At 46.9% G+C, this 20,170-nt stretch overlaps 1 protein-coding gene and 1 non-coding gene across 8 annotated transcripts in view; one reads left to right on the forward strand and one right to left on the reverse strand.

Annotated features, from left to right (window-relative positions):
- Window positions 1–7,165: 7,165 nt before the first annotated feature.
- The window catches only part of LOC127039332 (zinc finger protein 569-like), a 449,001-nt gene continuing 435,996 nt past the window's right edge, over window positions 7,166–20,170 (reverse strand). For 5 of the 7 annotated variants that reach the window (XM_050932749.1, XM_050932747.1, XM_050932746.1 and 2 more), the window contains 3 exons: window positions 18,476–18,602; window positions 13,630–13,746; window positions 7,166–13,259 (listed from right to left, as the gene is read on the reverse strand). In XM_050932749.1, coding sequence (XP_050788706.1) covers window positions 12,304–13,259; window positions 13,630–13,746; window positions 18,476–18,602 — 1,200 coding nt within the window. In that variant the 3' untranslated portion in view covers window positions 7,166–12,303. Of the gene's footprint in view, window positions 13,260–13,617; window positions 13,747–18,475; window positions 18,603–20,170 lie in introns of all 7 variants that reach the window. The other 2 variants (XM_050932743.1, XM_050932745.1) reach the window with 2 other exon arrangements.
- TRNAC-GCA (transfer RNA cysteine (anticodon GCA)) lies at window positions 9,253–9,324 on the forward strand. Its single transcript has one exon. It is a non-coding gene; the product is annotated as a tRNA-Cys (tRNA).

Consider the following 20,170-nt stretch of genomic DNA (forward strand, 5'->3'; position numbering starts at 1 on the left):
AGGAGGGCTTTAAACTAGGTTCGACAGGGACAGGTGAGCAAAGCCCATAGGTAAGTGGGGAACAAGACCTAGGAGATGGGTCGGAAACAGGAGGGAGCGTGGGCTATAATGGCCGAGAGAAAGGAGGGTCAGGGCAAAGCTGGGAGGCAGGATCAAACCAGTATCTTTGATGCCTATATACAAATGCAAGAAGTATGAGTAATAAGCAGGAAAAACTGGAAGTGCTAATAAATAAATACAACTATGACATTGTTGGCATTTCTGAATCTTGGTGTGATAATACACACGACTGGAATGTTGGTGTGGATGGGTATAGTTTTCTCAGGAAGGATAGACAGGGAAAAAAGGGAGGAGGTGTTGCCTTATATATTAAAAATGTACACACTTGGACTGAGGTGGAGATGGACATAGGAGATGGAAGTGTTGAGAGTCTCTGGGTTAGGCTAAAAGGGGTAAAAAACATGGGTGATGTCGTGCTGGGAGTCTACTACAGGCACCCTAATCAGGTGGAAGAGGTGGATGAGGCTTTTTTCAAACAACTAACAAAATCATCCAAAGCCCAAGATTTGGTGGTGATGGGGGACTTCAACTATCCAGATATATGTTGGGAAAATAACACTGCAGGGCACAGACTATCCAATAAGTTCCTGGACTGCATTGCAGACAACATTTTATTTCAGAAAGTTGAAAAAGCTACAAGGGGGGAAGCTGTTCTAGACTTGATTTTAACAAATAGGGAGGAACTCGTTGAGAATTTGAAAGTAGAAGGAAGCTTGGGTGAAAGTGATCATGAAATCATAGAATTTGCAGTTCTAAGGGTAGAAGGGAGTACAGCAAAATAGAGACAATGGATTTCAGGAAGGCAGATTTTGGTAAGCTCAGGGAGAAGATAGGTAAGGTCCCATGGGAATCAAGACTGAGGGGAAAAACAACTGAGGAGAGTTGGCAGTTTTTCAAAGGGACGCTATTAAGGGCCCAAAAGCAAGCTATTCCGATGGGTAGGAAAGATAGAAAATTTTGCAAAAGACCACCATGAGTGTGTGGGTGGCAGCAGCCACGAGACAGGGCTGCCAGGAGGTGGGGGGCTTGGATAGTTGGGGGGGTGATTAGTGGGTCAGGGGGTCTCTGTGGGGGTCAGGGGACAAGAGGCAGGGAGGTTGGATGGGTTGAGGGCTCGGGAGTTGCCTGTCGGGGGGTGGAGCGGTGTCGGGCAGACAGGCAGCAGAGGGAGTTGAATGGGTTGGGAGTTCTGGGGGTCCTGTCAGGGAGCAGGGAGCGGTTGGATAGGAGTGGGAGTCCCGGGGGTCTGTCTGGGGTCGGGGGGTGTGGATAAGGGTTGGGGGACAGGTAGGGGACACGATCCTAGGGAGGCAGATACAGTGGGCGGGTATCAGGAGGGGGAAGTCAGGGGACAAGGAGCAGAGAGGCTTAGATAGGGGGTTGGGTCCTGCAGGGCAGTTATGGGCAGGGTCCCAGAAGGGGGCAGTCAGGGGACAAGGAGCTGGGGGGGGGTTGGGGGTTCTGAGGGGGGCAGCCAGGGGGCAGGAAGTGGGAGGCAGTGGATGGAGTGGGGCTCCCTTGGTGCACACCCTAATGAAATGTGCTGTGCACACCTATGGTCACGGGGGTGATCTACTTGCATCCTTTTCCTGTTTGTGCCATTTCTTTCCGTCTCAAGACCTGATAACAATTCTCTCTAGTTCTTTCCCTTCTCTCCCCTCCCCACATGTGACTAGAAAATCCGAGGAGATTCCCTCATTTTCCCTAAAATTGTTGACTCTCTAGTCTCTTATTTTGCCCTATTTTCTCCATAATTCTTAAGAATTCTTAAATTCCGATTTCGGATATGATCCCAGCCCATTTTATCTGCAGCAATTTGTCCTTAAGTATGTGGGAATTTGCTGTCCTGTGTCAGTCCCCCAATGTGGGTGGTGGTTAGTAGGTGCTGGTTGGGGGAGCCCGCCGACATGGCTGCCTCTGCAGTGGAGAAGGCGTTGCTGATCTCTGCCAGAAACAGGACATGGCCGAACAGGAAGGGAAGGGAGGAGCCAGTGTCCCTATGGAGCCTGCCCAGCCCCTTTGCTTCTGCTCCTTTCTAGCATTTTGTTCAGAGACTTTATTACTGGGGAGGCTGAAAAATCTCCCTGTGGGCTTAGCCTGGCAGGAGGAGCAGGTCTCCCCTGCAGTAAAGAGATGGAGCATAATAAGACCAAGGAAATAAGTCAGAACCAGTTCTATGTTTGATGAATTTTGCTGCTTCTCTGCATTAATTGTCTCTGAGCAGTTCATGATTCTCTCTAACATTGCAGTTCTCCTAAAATACTTGCTGAATAATTACTGTTACTGTTGTTGGTCTGGAGCTCATCTGAGAGCACTTGATCCAGGTCATTCAATGTCTGAAATTCAAGATCCGATGATTAGTTTGAAAATCAGGGCTCTTAGGTCCTATTCCCAACTCTGTCACTGACTGGCTGTGTGATCTCAGACAAGTCAATTCTCCTTTCTCAGACATAGCTTTTCCCTCTTTCAAGTAGGGTAATAATGATTTGCTCCTACCTAGCTCAACACACTCACTCTTCTCCAACACATACACTGTCTCTCCCCACACACAAACAGTCTCTACCCCGCCACGCACACTGCAGTTGAAAAGCAGCTGGTAATCTAATAAGATGCCCGTGGAACGGTGAGATAGAGAAACCTGCATCATGTGATGCTGTACCAGCCCGTGAGGCATTGCAAACCCTTCCCAAAACACACTGCAGCCAGTTGCACGGTGGGATAGTTACCCACAGTGCACTACTCTCTGTTGCCATCCGAGAACTGCTAGCATGGATGTGCTCTGGGGACACAAGGGGCATAGGGAGGACATTCAATAGCTGTTTAGTTAAAACACTTTAACTAAAGCAGCAATGCCTGGGGGTTGGTGGCTCCTTTCTTTCCTCACCCTGGAGTAAACTCATCTTTTTATTCCATTCTTGATGTTTCATGGGATAACAACAGATGACTGAAGAAAGAGGTGGGCAGGGCAGGTCTCAGGGGAGGGGCAGAGAGGTGCGAGCAGTGGGCAGGGTGGGTCTCAGGGGAGGGGAAGAGAGGTGTGAGCGGTGGGCAGGGTGGATCTCAGGGGAGGGGCAGAGAGGTGTGGGTGGTTGGCAGGGTGGGTCTCAGGGGAGGGGCAGAGAGGTGCGAGCGGTGGGCAGGGTGGGTCTCAGGGGAGGGGCAGAGAGGTGTGGGTGGTTGGCAGGGTGGGCTGCAGGGATGGGTCAGAGATGGCGATGGCAGCTGGTGGGCAGACCTTGTGGTAGGGAGTGGAGAGGCACACGCAGAGGGCAGGAAGGCCTTGCGGGAGGAGAGGAGCGAGTGAAAGGTGGACCAGCAGTCCTCAGCCAAAGAGGAAGAGTGGGGGTGAAGGGCCAAACAGGAGCAAGGGGGGAGCACAGGTGGGGCCTCAGAGGAGAAAGGTGGGGGGGCAGTGCCATGGTCTGGGCCCCAATGGGCCCTCCACTTCTCGGGAGCTTCCAGCGCTCACACCCAGTCTCCCCAAATGCAAGAGTCATGGGCCACCTATTCTCTGGGTCTTCACTAACCAAGCCCCTCCCCAAGCTATGTTGATGGGAGAAGCCCTCCTGTTGACACAGCGCTATCTGCACTGGGATTAGGTTGATATAACTGCATTGCTTGGGGAGATAAGTTTTTTACACCCCTGAGTAATGTAGTTACACTGATCTAATTTTGTACTGTAGACCTGTCCAAAGAACCTTGGGAGTAAAACTTCACCTGCTCCTCTGCTTTACTGAATCCAAACACAAACAAAGCTTGTCAGGCCCAGATGGAAGTTGGCAGAGGCAGGTGTGTGCAGACATGAGCCCTTCAGCAACTGTAGGCACCAGGCTTAGCTGGCTAAAACCACTGTTTTGTATACAGGAGATCCGAGGTTCAAGTTCCACTAGTACCTTCCTGAGTTGCTTTTGGAGCACCTGGTGTTGGCTAATGTCAGAAGACAAGATTCAGAGCTAGATCGACCTTCGGTCTAGCCTAGTGTGGTTTTTCTTATGGTTTAATTATACTCACAGGCACTGAGGATAGAGTTACTGAAAGTTTGGGAGTTAGGAGCTGATAGGTCAGTGGTCCAGTCCCCTCATAGACAACCCCCTCCCTCTGGGACAGGGGCAGATCTGAGCTCTCACACCAAATGCTCATTGTGGCTGCCAGAATCTGTGGGCAGCTTGTTTCATTTATACCGAGGGTTGAGTCTCATTTTGTGCACCATGAGAATGAAAATCCTAAACCGTCCTTTGAAATAACGAATGCAGTAGGACGTGTTTCTGCCCCTGCCCCAAAGCAGACAGACCAATGGAGGAATGCCATGAGTTCAGGGTAATACTTCACTGCGGTTTTACCATTTCCACTTGCTAAACTCCCTCCCAACCTTCTGGGCTCCTAGAGCAGGGGACTGAGCCTGAGCCGAGACACGGACACTGCAACTTTACAGCCCAAGCCGCATGACCCTGATTAATCCAACACAGGCCAGTCGTGGTGTTTCATTGCACTGGAGACGTAGGCTAATGTTATGTCTACACTGTGATTAAAACACCCAGGGCACCTGTCTCAAAGCCCGGCTAGCTGACTCAGGCTTATGGGGCTTGGGGTGCAAGACTATAAAATTACAATGCAGACATAGGGGCTTGAGCTCAACCTCTGAGGCCCCATGAGGAGTGAGGGTTTCTGAACCCAGGCTTCAGTGTGAACACAAATATCTGCACCACAGTTTTTAGCCCAACCTGATGTGTTGTAATTGATTTAAAATCTAGATCCAAACAGTTACCACATCTGCAGATGGAGAAATGTCAGGGAGTTGAGTGAAAGGCCATTGCAAGTTCAGCTAATTATGCAACATGGCTTATGGCCCATCTAACAAGTCCTCAAACAATATCTCCCAATTTTCATTCACATTGTTCTGTTTAGTGTTTTCTCCAAAACTCTTTCACTGATCATTTTGATCAGCTTTGGAAAGTTAGCCCTTTCAGTGCACCAAATATAAATATTTCAGGTGGGGACTGCCCTCTATTGGTCATAAGAACAGCCATACTGCATCAGACCAATGGTCCAGACAGCCCAGAATCCTATCCTCCCACAGTGGCCAATGCCAGGTGCCCGCAAGGGAATCATCAAGTGTTCCATCCCCTGTTGCCCATTCCCAGCTTCCGGCAAACAGAGGCTAGGGACACTTCAAGAGGATGGTTTTGTATCCCTTCCCATCCTGGCTAACAGCCAATGATGGACCCATCCTCCATCAACTTATCTAGTTCTTTGGTGGACCTTCTTATAGTCTTGATCCTCACAACATCCTCTGACAGAGTTTCCCCAGGTTTTCAGGTATCTAAAAGGGTGTCATCTGGAGGAGGGAGAAAACTTGTTCACCTTAGCCTCCAATGATAGAACAAGAAGCAATGGGCTTAAACTGCAGCAAGGGAGATTTAGGTTGGACATTAGGAAAAAGTTCCTAACTGTCAGGGTAGTTAAACACTGGAATAGGTTGCCTAGGGAAGTTGTGGAATCTCCATCTCTGGAGATATTTAAGAGTAGTTTAGATAAATGTCTTTTAGGGATGGTCTAGACAGTATTTGGTCCTGCCATGAGGGCAGGGGACTGGACTCGATGACCTCTCGAGGTCCCTTCCAGTCCTAGAGTCTATGAGACTGTGTGTTGGGTGAAGAAATACTTCCTTTGGTTTGTTTTAAACCTGCCGCTTATTCATTTCATCGGGTGACCCCTAGTTCTTATGTTATGAGGAGTAAATAGCACTTCCTTACAGATCCAGACTAACATAGCTACCCCTCTGATACGTCCTTATTTACTTTCTCCAAACCCATCGTTTTATAGACCTCTATCCTAGCCCCGCCTTAGTCAACTCTTTTCCAAGCTGAAAACTCCCCTCAGTCTTATTAATCTCACCTCACATGGAAGCTGTTCAAGACACCTAATCATTTTGGTTTCCCTTTTCTGTACCTTTCCCAATTCCAATATCTTTGGGGGGAGGGATCAGCTCCAGTATTCAAGATGTGGGAACACCATGGATTTATAGACAGGCAATGTTATATTTGTGTCTTGGTATTCATCCCTTTCCTAATGACTTCCCAACATTTTGTTCACTTTTTTGACTGCCGATGCACATTGAGTAGATGTTTTCAGAGAACTGTCTGCAGTGACTCCAAGATCTCTTTCTTAACTTGAAGAGCTAATTTAGACCCCATCAGTTTAGATGTAGAATTGGAATCATGTTTTCCCATGTGCATTACTTTGCATTTATCCACATTGAATTTCATCTGCCTTTTTGCTGCCCAGTCACTCACTTTGGTGAGATCCCTTTGTCACACTTTGCACTCTCTTTCGGACATAACTAACTTGAGTTGGTTTGTATCATCTGCAAATGTTCTCATCTCACTGTTTACCCCTTTTTCCAGATCACTTAGGAGTATGTTGAACAGTGCCGGTCCCAGCAGAGACCCCGGAGGAACACCACTATTTACCTCTCTCCATTCTGAAAAATCAGACCCTTTCTTTCTTGTCTTTGAACCAGTTACCTATCCCAGGGGGGGACGTTCCATCTTACCTCATCTTGCTTCAGAGCCTTTGGGGAGAGACTTTGTCAAAGGTTTTCTGAAAATTTAAGTATACTATTGTCATGGTATAATTCCCCACTCTGAACCTTAGCGTCCAAAAGATGGGGTACCAGCATGAACTCCTCTAAGCTCAATTACCAGCTTAGTACTTGTAGCGCTGCCACCAACCAGGAATTCCAGTGTCTGGTACATTCTGGTCCCTCCAAAACCTTGCCCAGGGAACCCCAAGACCCAGATCCTCTGGATCTTAACACAAGGAAAGTAAACCCTTTCCCCCACCGTTGCCTCTCCCAGGTTTCCCCTCTCTGGGTTACCCTGGAAGACCACTGTGATTCAAACTCTTTGAATCACAAAACAGAGAGGAAAATTCACCTTCCCTCCTCCTCTTTCCCCCTCCCAGACTCTCCCTGAGAGAGAAATTAAACCTAACACAGAGATAAATTTAACCTCTCTCTCCCCCTTCCCTCCTTTCTCCCCACCAAGTCCCTGGTGAATCCAGACCCAGTCCTCTGGGGTCTCACCAGAATAAAAAAACAATCAGGTTCTTAAACAAGAAAAACTTTTAATTAAAGAGAGAAAAACAGTAAAAATTATTTTTGTAAATTTAAAATGGAATAGGTACAGGGTCTTTCAGCTATAGATACTGGGAATACCCTCCCAGCCTAAGTATACAAGTACAAATTAAAATCTTTTCAGCAAAATACCAATTTGAACTCCTTTCAGCCAAATACACATTTGAACTCGTCCCAGCCAAATACACATTTGCAAATAAAGAAAACAAACATAAGCCTAACTCACTTTATCTACCTAGTACTCACTATTCCGAACTTATAAGAGCCTGTATCGGAGAGATTGGAGAGAAACCTGGTTGCACATCTGGTTCCTCTGAGCCCCCAGAGTGAACAACCAAATTCTAACAGCACACACAAAAACTTCCCTCCCTCAAGATTTGAAAGTATCCTGTCCCGTTTGGTCCTCTGGTCAGGTGACAGCCAGGCTCACAGATCTTGTTAACCCTTTACAGGTAAAAGAGATACGAAGTACTTCTGTTTTATTAACTCTTACTTATCCGTTTATGACAACTATATCCACGGGCTCACCTTTATCCACATGCTTGTTGACTCTTCCAAAGAATTATAGTAGATTCGTGAGGCATGATTTTCCTTTACAAAAACCATGTTCATTCTTCCCCAATGTAAGAGGTGGCAGACTCACCTGGTGGCGCCTCCTGCTGGTTATCTTGGGAATTAGCTCTCCAGCCATCAAAGTACCCTCTGCAGGCCGGTGATCTCCCTTACCACAACTGGCCCCCTGTCCCTCCCAGGATCCCGGTGCCCCTTTTACCCTGGCAGTATCCCCACAGTTCTGGGTCTCCCCCTCTCACAGGAACCCCCACCCACTATCCCTACTTCACCTCAGTCTTGGCTATTGCCCAGTCTTCATCTAGCCCCCATTCACTGGGCCAGACTGCAGTATGAGCCACTCATCACAGGCAAAGGGGTTTGGACCTGCCACCTCTGCTTCCCCATGGGCTGCCCCATTGCAACCCTACACCTATTCAGCCTATAGTCAGGCCTGCAGCCTGGGGTTTTCCAGGCCAGAGCTCCCAGCTCCTCTGGCCCTTCTCCAGCCCTGCTCCCAAGCTAGATGTCTTGCTTAGGTCCCTGCAGCTAGGCCCTTCTCTCATTACAAGCAGAGGGAGACTGACTGGGCTTCTGGCTCACAGCCTCTTATAGGGGCCAGTTGGACCTGATTGGGGCATGGCCACAGCTGAGCCTACTTTCCTCAGTCAGCCCAGGCTTCTTGCCCCAGCCACAGCCCTCCTCTGGGCTGTTTCAACCCCCGTAGGGCAGGAGAGAGTAACCACCCCGCTACATCCAACAAAGACTCTTTAGCTATGTGTCTAATAATTGGGCTCTACAATTTCACCCAATGTGCCTGGCACTGAAGTTACCCTTAGTGGTCTGTAATTGCCAGCTGCCTCTCTGGAGCCTTTTTTATACACTGCTCCAGCCAGGGACTAACGGCAGCCCAAGACTTTCCCTTTCTCCCTTCTGGGAAATCAAGTTCAAGTTCTACAAGGAGCTAAAGAAGCCTCAACCCTGCATCTGAATTCATGTCACATTTCTCACTACCCGACACAAACAAATGTCATTTCAATCCCAGGTGAGTCCACTTCAGTCATTCCTCAGCCCCATTCCTTCACCCTCCTGCCTTAGCTTAAGGCATTGCGCCATCCTGTGGGCATTTCATGTCCTTCCTCAGTTTCACATACAGACACAATTTCATTTGCCGTTCAATGAACAGCAAAACCTTTCTGTGTCTCTAGGCTGAGCCAGGGCATTCAATTCCGTTGAAACCTTCTCTCCTGCAATGGTAACGCTCAGACAGAGGGGACGTGGCCACCTTCAGCTCTGACAGTGAGATATTCACTCTCCTCTTTCTTCAAGCTGCTGCTGTTAGTCCGTAAAACACGAACCACAGAATAAAAAGCTGAGTTTACTCTGTGATGAGGAAAGAAAGGAGCCACCAACTCCCAAAAAAATCTCTGTGCCCCAGAAAGAACCTGCCCCTGCTATTGGAATTATTGATGTGCTTCAGCTACAATGGGGAAAGTATCTGCTCTCATGGGGGTATAGCTCAGTGGTAGAGTGTTTGACTGCAGATCAAGTGGTCCTTGCTTCAAATTCAAGTGCCCTCTAATAAGCCTCTTTTTTTTTATTTTTATTTTTGAAAAAAGGGAAAACATACTGATTTCCATTCTCCACTATGTTCAGGAGCTCCACTATACGGGGATGCTTGAAATGAAGGTAAACACTGAACATTTCGCTTTCCAAATGCACAAAAACCTAGCAAACCTGTCCATCAGCTGAAATCAGTTCCAATCCTCTAAGTGTCTACTTTATGTTTTCATCCATTAAACAAAGGGATCATAGGAATGTACATTTGCAGATCCCTCTTCTCCAGGGCTGTGCTGTGCAGAAGAACAAGAGCCACATCAAGCTGGGGTTCAGGAGTCTGACAAGCAAAGGCAACTAGGTGCAGGACAAAGTCACCAGCACTTTGGCTCCTTCCCATTTAACCAGCAGCTGGGCCCCCAGGACAAGTCATGAGAAGAAGACAGTGGCTGTGAGCAGGAAAATAGCCCCCAAGAAGCTGGCTAAAGCTGTCAAGATCCTCAGGAAGGGTCACCATGCCCATGTCTAGAATGTACTGACTGCAGGGGGGAACAAAAGGGCAGAGAAAAGCCTTCAAATGTTCTAAATTGCCACACCCCAGAAGGTGATCAAAATCCTACCTAAAATCAAGACAGGATAAGGCGAAGGTCATCTCCAAAGCCAGGGCTAAGAAAGTAACACTGAGAAGGAAGTGAAGAGATTTCCATTGGGATGACTCCTGCTCCCCTAATGGCTCTTTTATGAATCACCATGGACCACCCGAAGAGATCAAAGTCCTGCAGGACAAACAGCCCCATGGACAATATAATGAAGTGGTGGCAGTGGGAGGAAGTGTTTCTCTTCCAGAGGGGAAGTGCTGTGTTTTGTGTAACACCTGCCAGGTGAGTGATGCACTGACAGGGCAGCTGCCCACAGCTCCCACAGGAGCTCATTCTCTTTGATCTGCTTCTGCTGTTATTTCAGAGCCAGCACTAGTGGGAGTGTGTCCCTGTCACTTCACCAGCTGTAAAATAGGCTCTGTCTGTACCCCAGCTCTGATTAATCCCACTTTTTAATGTATTCCTACTGTGATACTTTCCCAGTTCTCTGCCTCATTCTAACATTCTGGTCAGAGACTGAATATGGGGAGGAATGGACTAATTTGCATGACATTCAGTAAGTTGCCATAGTATGTGACTGAAACCTCTGGTGGAGGTGGGCAGGAGCCTGTTACACACATACAATAGCTAAGCTTTACCAAACTACCTGCTACACATTCAAACCTTCCTGTAAACACACAATAGAAATTGGGGCTCTGAGAAATGGCAACTTTCCTTTAACACAGATCATTGTTTTCTGTACTTCCAGAAGCATTGAAATAGAAGCACATTACCTTTCAACAGCTGCTATTTCATGATCAGCAGCAGAGCCTCTGTCAATTTACCACCCATAGAGCTGATTGTTTCTAACTGCAGGGTTAGCCAGACCATTCAATAACATTATCACTCTTTATAGACTAACAGACGTTTTGGAGCATGAGCTTTCGTGGGTGAATACCCACTTCGTCAGATGCATGCATCTGACGAAGTGAGTATTCACCCATGAAAGCTCATGCTCCAAAACGTCTGTTAGTCTATAAGGTGCCACAGGATTCTTTGCTGCTTTTACAGATCCAGACTAACATGACTAGCCCCTGATAATTATCACTCTGTTTACAAAGCCTTTGGTTAGTGACGAATCATGAGATTTATCCCTTCCTGCTGTAATTCCACTGACTCCAGTGTTCTCTTTCCCCAGTTCTGGTTCCAAGAAAATAAACAAATTAAAACAAGCTTCAGAACTAACATGCTGTGGGAAAGTGGAAATGTTGATAGCTCAAATAATTCAGTTTCTTCTGCTTCTTGTGTGTGTCTATCTGCTTTGTGTGTGTGACTGGTGGGGCTTTTTGTTTGCTCCAGGCAAGTTCAACCCTGTCAGATTTGTCTGTGGGGAGGGGCCAGAGAAAACAGACACCCTGGCCTTCCAGGTTCGAGTTAGGCAAAGGAATAACAACCCTGTCCCATAAAAATCAAAATATCTTACAGAAACAGTGGTAGGAACAGTGCTAGAGAAACTGGTAAATAATCACAATGCCCAGGCTTGAAGTAATCGGAAATATAGAATTCAAAAAGCAAAACTCAGGGGATATTTGGGGTTTATTCTCTGAGCTTAAACATGTGCTATAGCACAGGGAGCACTTTTGGAAGTCTCACATCCCACAACTGGGGAAAGGAAAAGGATTCCTAGATTCTAGCACGGATTGAAGGATAGTGATGGGGAATAAGGGAATCTCTCTGACTTACCCTAACTACGTCTGTTATTACAATGGATGAAATGACATTTTTCCCTATCCCTGCCCTGTTCCTGCTCTTTGTTATAGTTCAATATATTTTAAGTGCGGAAAATGATAATAAAAATATCTGCTCTCCAGCACAACCTGAAGCAACATCAGAGCAACTGGGAATTAAACAATTTGTTTCCCAAGGGAGAACTCGATGACTAACAGTGGCTTTGAAATGGAGGAATAGGATAACTGTGATTCTCAGGGTTAGTTTAGACTAGGAACAGTGGTGGAGTTTAGGTCAGGTCAAGGGGAAAGCTAATGCCAACCACTGCACCTGGGCTGCATCTGCACTACAACTTTTTACACCAAGATCACTAACTTGAGCAGCCAACGCCATGTACAGTCCTAGTGGATGGAAGGCACAGGTAGTTTTTGCCTCAGTGTATCTTGTTGGGATCAAACATCTCTTTCTTAAACTGGAACTGATGAACATTCCTGGCTGGAGGGACACACACTCGTATGACTCAATAGGAAAGGAGTTGATAGAAAAGATCATAGGACTGACCCCAAAGAAGGATGAGCTGCAAAAGGCAGAAGAAGGCAACTGATCTGATGGAGCTGAGAGACCACGATGAAGATGATGCAAAATCACTATGTGTGAATTAGCAAATGTGATTTTTTTAAATTGTTTTAGCCAACCCTAGTCAAGGGATTTATTACAATTCTCTCTCATGTGGATTTTCTGATGTCTAGTGAGCCTTGAGCAATGACTGAACCTTTTCCCGCACTCAGAGCATGTGTAGGGCATCTTTCCTGTGTGGATTCTCTGATGTTTCATAAGGTTTGAGCTCTGATTGAAGCTTTTCCCGCACTCAGAGCATGTGTAGGGCTTCTCTCCTGTGTGGATTCTCCGATGTCTCATAAGGGCAGAGCTCTGATTAAAGCTTTTCCCGCACTCTGAGCATGTGTAGGGCTTCTCTCCTGTGTGGATTCTCTGGTGTGTGATAAGATTTGTGTGCTGACTAAAGATTTTCCCGCACTCAGCGCATGTGTAGGGCGTCTCTCCTGTGTGGATTCTGTGATGTCTGATAAAGACAGAGCGGTGAATGAAGCTTTTCCCACACTCAGTGCACATATAAGGCGTCTCTCCTGTGTGGGTTCTCTGATGTGTGATGAGGTGTGAGCTCTGATTGAAGCTTTTCCCGCACTCAGTGCACGTGTAAGGCGTCTCTCCTGTGTGGGTTCTCTGATGTGTGATAAGGTTTGAGCTCCGACTGAAGCATTTCCCACACTCAGCGCATCCATAAGGTTTCACAACTGTGTGGATTGTCTGATGTCTAATAAGGTTTGAGCTCTGATTGAAGCTTTTCCCACACTCATGGCATGTGTAGCATTTCTCTTCCAAGTTGATTCTGTTGCTTGTTACAAGGTCTGAGAGGCTACTAAAGTTTCCCTCTGGCCTGTGCTGAGTCTCACAGGCTTTTGTTTTCTCTGGGAGTGCACAACTCCCGGAAACATTCCCTTTGGATCTTCCTGATAAAGTTCCATGTGGTTCTCCTTGCTCTGCATCTTCCTGATGGGGTTTCTCCTCCTCATTCTGACTCACTATCCCATCACTTGATGGGAGACAGAGAGAATCCAGGCATAGATCATTACCTGCACCAGAAAGAAAGAAAATCTCAGAGAGAGGAATGGAAAAAGGGATGAACAATCCAAAATATGTGTGGGAGAGATCAAACCTATCAGGAGCTGATTTTCCCCAAAATCTTCCCCAGAGGAATGAGGAATGAATCAGTTTTGGTCTGCATCTCACGAGAACACTCAGGAGAAAATGAGATCGGGGAGCACCCTGCTGCTAGTTGTCAGTCAGAATAGAAGGGAAGCCATGAGTCACATCTGCCATTATGATTCCACATCTGCAGGGAACAATCCTGAAAATGGAGAGCTCACAGGGTCTTTGTATGGCATCCCAAATGTTTCCTGCATTCCCACACAGTTGTTGAGTTGGTTTAACCCAAGTCCTCACCTGTGCAGGCAGCTCTTGAAAGCACTCCTTTCTCAGAGCCTTGGAGGTCTGGGACCCATGGCTCTTCCCCTCGTTCCAGCTGTGAGATCACGTCAGGTTTGGAAACTGGAAACCCTACTGCAGGCAAAGAAAACAATGGAGGTCAGTGGAATTTGTGGGATACTTGTCACAAAGAATAGTCCATGGTTTTAACTCCCAGCTCATTGTTAAGCAGTAACATCCCAAGGCCAGCTTCCTTGGCTCAAAGTGACAGGAGAGTTATTATGATTTTAAATCATATTCATTACATTAGTGCTAAGAAGCAACTAACAGTGGGTCCCCATTGTGCTAGGTAAAGTACAAACACAGAATAGTAGATGGTCCATGCCCTGAAGAATTTACAGTCTAAATACACAAGACCGACACAGAATGAGGGAAAGGATAGAACCCACTGTTAGAATAGAGATATTCAGGCCTGCCTGTAAAGCCTATAGTTTAAGAACTTAGGTGTATTTTTATCACTGAGCTACTTACAGGAGTATGAAAACAAAGAATCAAAATCACTGTTTGTATTTGTAAGGGCCTTCTCTTACTGTGACAGTCTGAGGCATTGTTCTTATGCTAAGGCCTTTGGCTAAGCAGCAGGGGCAGCCATAAGCTGAGAAGCAAAGGGTCACATCCTCACATCCCAAACCAGTCACACTGAAATAAGGTGCTATTGGGTTGTTAGGAAGATGATCCTGTCCGAGTAGCGCCCATTACCACCAGATAAAGAAACAGATCTTAAGATGGTTAAAGAAAACTTAGTTTGAAAGCAGCCTGTTTGGCAAGAAATCACTTCTCAATGCTTGTGGTTGTGAAACCCTCTTTTTTGTATTGTTTTATCCTTATGGCCACCACTTTTACAATGTTAATCAGTCTGGTTTTCTAATTGTTTTTGTCTGCTGTATAATTAATTTTGCTAGGTTTAAGTTAATTAGGGTAGTTGGATACAATTTTGTTGGTGCCACTAGGTAGAAATCTTCTTGCTTGAGGTCTGTGTGAACCAAAGTACCTCCAGGTTAAAAGCCTTTGTGTTAGCCTCACTAAACTTTTGTAACCTTCTGTATTAATGTGCTGATTGTAACCACCTGTGTTATGAGCTGACTGCTAAACAATAAGGCCGTAGTTAGCAAAACCAGTTAGTATTAGATATCGCTTATGCTAGATAAGTCAAATGAAAAGGCTAACTGCTTGGACCCATGATTCTCACTGCAAAAAGACCCCTTCACCTTGGGAGAATTCTCCTATTAAAGTTTAGCCTATTTCTCCTTCTAGCTCCACTGTGCCTTCTGGACAGTAGGGAAAAAGTACAAGGTAAAGAGCTAGTAACCTCTCCCTTGTCCACTGACACATCTACAGTGCCTTTAAATTTTTCTAAAAAAATCAAAACCATTACAGGGTAATGTGCTGGTAACCTCTCCCCTGTAGAATGCTAACCCACAACTGTTTTGAAAAAAAAAAAGAAACACTCAAAAATTGCATAAGTCCGAAAATTCCTGACTAAAAAGAACATTAAAAACTAACCCTGGTAAAAAAACCAAAAAATTATACACTGGCAGGAGAACATTTGTGAAACTCGTGCTTGGGAATGTGGTTTAATTGAAGCTTGGGGTTTATTCAACAAGCTGCGCCCTGTATCCTGAAAAGTAACTAATAATATAACCATCCCCCCACATGCTATTAATGTCAATGCATTTTAAAAGTACCTGAGAATAGTTAAATAACAGGTGTATTATAGTACTACATCAAGAAAAAATGGTATTAAATATAACTAAGGCTGGAAAGGCATTGCAGTGGGATCTAGTATGTTTAGAAATTCGGAATTTCCTGAATAACCAGCTGATGGCCATTCGAAGTAATCTTAAGTACCAGACTTGGTGCACTGCCCTTACAGACGCATCAAAAATACCATCTAATCTGTAATCATAAAGACATACGTGGACATTTCCTGAGTGAAAGTGTGGCTTCACAGGGCACGGTGTGTGCCTGTATAGGAAATAAATGCTGTACTTATGTCCCAGAAAACACACACAATATTAACAAGCACATCCTGTCAGCCAAACACTTTTAAACAGTAAAAGGCTCAGGAAAGAAAACCCACTATTTCTAATTTCCTCTGGGACTGGTTACCCAACCTGGGAGGACTAAGGGGAGGCATTGTTTGCCTCCTGCTCACTGGTGTGCTGTTGTGTATTGTTATGCTCCTCTTGCTTGCTTGCTGTAAAGCACTCCAGCTCCCTAGAGCTTAATCGCTTTTTGTCCTTAAAGTATAAAAAAACTCAGCCAAAAGTTTGTTGAGTGTTCTCAGAGAAGGAAGTTGTTGGTGTCACTAGGCATAACCTTAGGTATCTCGGGAGGGTGGAAAATCATGAGTGCCGATGAAGCCCTCCTGCTCAGGCCTCAATGAACCAATGTTCCTCTATGTTAAACACTTTGTGTAACCTAGTGTAACCTAATATGTTAAAAACTGTAAAATGTAATGTCAGCAGTTAGTTTTCTGATTGTAACAGCCAGTTCCCTGCTGTAATACACTGGAGCTAAATTGAAGCAAGTTTCAAGGCCGCTTTTAGACACAGCATACATGTCTTTGCAGCAGAAAGGGGGAGAGGAAGGGAAAAGACAAAGAAGTGTGTGAGAAAAGAATGCTGCAGCCGGACAGAAGAGGGAGGGAAAACTGGGAATTGTTAGTCAGCAAAAAAAGTTCTCATGGAATATAAAGGAACAGACTGCTTGTTTTAGCTGTGCTTGATTTGAGGCGTCAGCCTCCCTGCACTGCTTTAAAATCTCAAATAAACTTTGCTTGCTTCTCCACCCTGGCGTGTTTATTTGCGCTACGCACTCTGGGCAACGAACCACTGTTGCTTGCCTTGGGCACCCTCTGTGCCTGCAACACTCCTACAGACTGCTCTCCTTCCCTGGGCCTTTCATCCTCCTCAATAGCACAGTGGCTGTCTGACCGGAGGTGGGAGAAATCTACAAGTGTCCAGGAAAGCCTCATCAACATACTTCTCTGCCTCCCTTACCGTCTCCAGTTCCACCATCCTGGCCTCCAAAGCCTCCATGTGGTCTCTGAGGGCCAGGAGCTCCTTGCACCGAATGCACACATACACCACCCTCCCACAGGGCAGGTAATCATACATGCTACATTGAGAGCAATAAACAGGATAGCCCCCACTCTGCTGCTGGGCTTCTGCCTGCATCATCTCCTACAGCTACCTAGGTTAACAACAGGGTTTTTGTTTCAACCAAGAAGTTTGTATTATAGCTTAAATGGTTTAAAGAATGGCAAGAGAACCTCGCTCTCTTCCAAACTCCCCCATGAAACTCCCCGTTAGCAGCCCTGTTTGCAAAGCTTCCTGGTGGCTTGCTCACTGCTTTACAAAGCTCTCTCCTATCATATACCTCCCCACTCCCTGCTGTGAGCCACCCAGGACAGGGGGATGGGATCACCCCCAGGACCCCAACCCTGACTCCTGCACCCCCTCCCACATACTCAGCCCTCATACCCCATGCTCTGACTCCTGCACCCCCCCACACATCTTCACCCCCACTCTGAACACCAAATATGGGGCTCCTGCACACATACCCTCACATTGCCATCTGCATCCCTCGCACCAAATGGGAGCTGCCCCAGGTAAGCACTCCACACTCAAATGTCCTGCTCCAACCCTGAGCCCCCTCCTGCATCCTAAAACCTGGCCAGACCCTGTACCCCAATCTCCAGCCTGCTCCTGCACCCTCCCTCCCAGAAATTGCACCCCCTCTCACACCTCCAGCCCTTTCTCTTTCACTCCTCTCAAAAACATTCCAGTTCCCTGCCCTCTCTGATTCCTGCAACCACCCATAACCCCTCCCCTCTCCAGCCCCATGCCCCTCACACACCCCCAAACCCTGACTCTGCACCCTTCCCAGAAGCCTCCGGCTAACCCTGATTCCTGCGCCCCCACATCCCCACCTGCATTGCTTGCATGAAACAGGAGCTGTCCCAGGTAAGCGCTCCACACCCCAACCACCTGCCCCAGCCCTGAGTCACCTCCCACACCTTAACTCCTGGCCAGCCCCTGCACTCCAATGTTTAATTTTTTTTTTATAAAGAGATCTTATCCAGAGCGCTTTACAATAGTTAGCTAACAGTACAAACAATATTTGGAAAGATCATTAAGTGGTGCAATGAGACGCTCAGCGATTTTCAAGTGATCTGTAGTAAACTCAGACTACAAAAACAATCAAGGGACCTCATTTACTTCCTATTACTTATAGGAGGAGGAGGAAGAAAAAAAAAAAGAAAAATAGGGGTGGGAGGGAAATGAGAGAATGTTCTTTTTCTTGCCTGTGTCCCAAGGAGGGATCCCTAAAATGGAGCTGAGCACAGGGCCCCACTAACGCTAAATCTGCCACTGAGCTTCCTTCTCTGGATACCCCCAATCAGTATTCAAGGACACATGGACTGTCTGTGTGATAAGTAACCCTGGACAAGCAGCTCTGACTCCAGGAGCCTGCTCGTTACACCCCAAGCATAATTGTGATCTGGGTGGAGAAGGCTCAGGGTCTGAGAGATCAGGGGCAGGAAGCTTCTGCTGATTATGCCGCACCTAACCCTCAGTTTTACTTGAGCAAACAGGAGATATTTGACACTGTGCGATACGGCTCCTGTGCTCTGTTCCCAAAGTGTTCTGCAGCAGGGGAGGGTCTCTGGTAGCGTGTGTGTCACTGGCATATTGGGGTGATGCTGAAACAGGGCAGAGTAGAGGTGGCATTGTGTGGCTGGCATGAACCATCTCTCTTCTTTTCCCATTCCAAGAACTGAGGGGAGAGTAACTCTTACCCAGCGAGGTCACATTCTCATAGTTCTCCTGCATGACATCCCAGTAGAGGGCTCTCTGAGTGGGGTCCAGCAGAGCCCGCTCTTCCCTGGTGAAATACACAGCCACCTCCTCAAAGGTCACCGGCCTCTGAAAAAGCAAGAGTCCAACACTCAGTACCTGCTGCCCCACTCACAGCCCCCCTGTACATGGGGGACAGGAGCCAAACAGAAACTCTGGGTGGATTGCAGTTGGAGTCCCACTCCCACCCTGCTCAGAGCATCCAGGAAACACCAGGGGGAGGGAACAAAGAGAGAGCCCTTCCTCTCTCCTAGCAGAGCCATCACACACCAACTAGCCACAGACTGATTCAGGAGATGGAGCCCTTAGCAGAGTCCAGAGACAGCTCCCTGGTAGGACGTCCAACACCCTCCCCATTCTGAAGAGCTGGATGTGAAGGGAGGAGAATCTCCCTAAGCCTCACAGTTGGGTGCCCCCTTCATATCTCACCACTGGTTAGTCAGGTCGGACTCCAGCACTATGAGGCTGGTCAGTTTTCCCAGCCCCATGGAGCTGGGTTATTTTCTGCTCCACAAAGAGAAAGTTTCTTAATTTTCTCAAAGAGAAAGTTATTCACCTTGCAGTAACTGAGGTTCTTCGAGATGTGTGTCCCTGTGGGTGCTCCACTCTAGGTGATGGTGCGTCCTGGTGCTGTCGATCGGAGATTTTCGGTAGCAGTGCCTGGCTGGGGCACACGCACCCAGATGGTATCTCCTGTCTAGTTGGAATCTTCCTGAGTGCGTGTGCCCCACACCCTCCTCAGTTCCTTCTCTACTGTGGAGCATCATACATGTACTCCAAAGTAGAGGGGAGGAGGGCGGGGAGTGGAGCAAACACAGGGGGACACATCTCGAAGAACCTCAGTTACTGCAAGGTGAGTATCTTTCTCTTCTTTTTCGAGTGCTGTCCCTGTGGGTGCTCTAATCTAGGTGAATGTGTAGCAGTACCCACTAAGGTTGGTGGGACTTTGGAGATGGGCAGGGAGTATTGAAGATAGTACTGTATGGCCTACTATTGCGTCTGCCATGGTGTCTTGCATGAGAGCATAGTATTTTGCAAACGTGTCTTCAGATGACCATGTAGCTGCCTTGCAGATATCAGGAATGGGAACGTTGTGTAAGAAGGCAATGGATGCCGACATGGCTCTAGCGGAATGAGTTCTAATGTTATCGGTCGGTTGAAGATTCTTCACACAGTAACAGGATCTGATGCGTCAGAGATCCACTTGGATAGACGTTGTTTAGAGACAGCTATGCCCTTTGATCTTTTGGCGATGGAAACGAAGAGTCATGGAGACGTGCGAAATGGTTTAGTCCATTCTAAATAAAAGGCAATTGCTCTCCTCACGTCGAGAGTATGCAGGGTTGCTTCCTGTGGAGTTTTGTGAGGTTTGGGATAGAAAGTAGGTAAGTATATAGGTTGGTTGAGGTGGAAGGTTGACACCACCTTAGGAAGAAATTTAGGATGTGGTCTCAAAGTAACTATCTTTGGAGAAGATTGTGTAGGGAGGGTGGGCCATGAGGGCACTCATTTCACCAACTCTCCTTGCTGATGTTATGGCAACTAGGAAAGGCACCTTCATGGACATATGGAGGTGAGAGGAGGTAGCCAACAGCTCAAATGGAGGTTTCATGAGGGCATGAAGTACGAGATTAAGA

The sequence above is a fragment of the Gopherus flavomarginatus genome, chromosome 23 (genome assembly GCF_025201925.1).
Source record: "Gopherus flavomarginatus isolate rGopFla2 chromosome 23, rGopFla2.mat.asm, whole genome shotgun sequence".
NCBI classification, from domain to species: domain Eukaryota; kingdom Metazoa; phylum Chordata; order Testudines; family Testudinidae; genus Gopherus; species Gopherus flavomarginatus.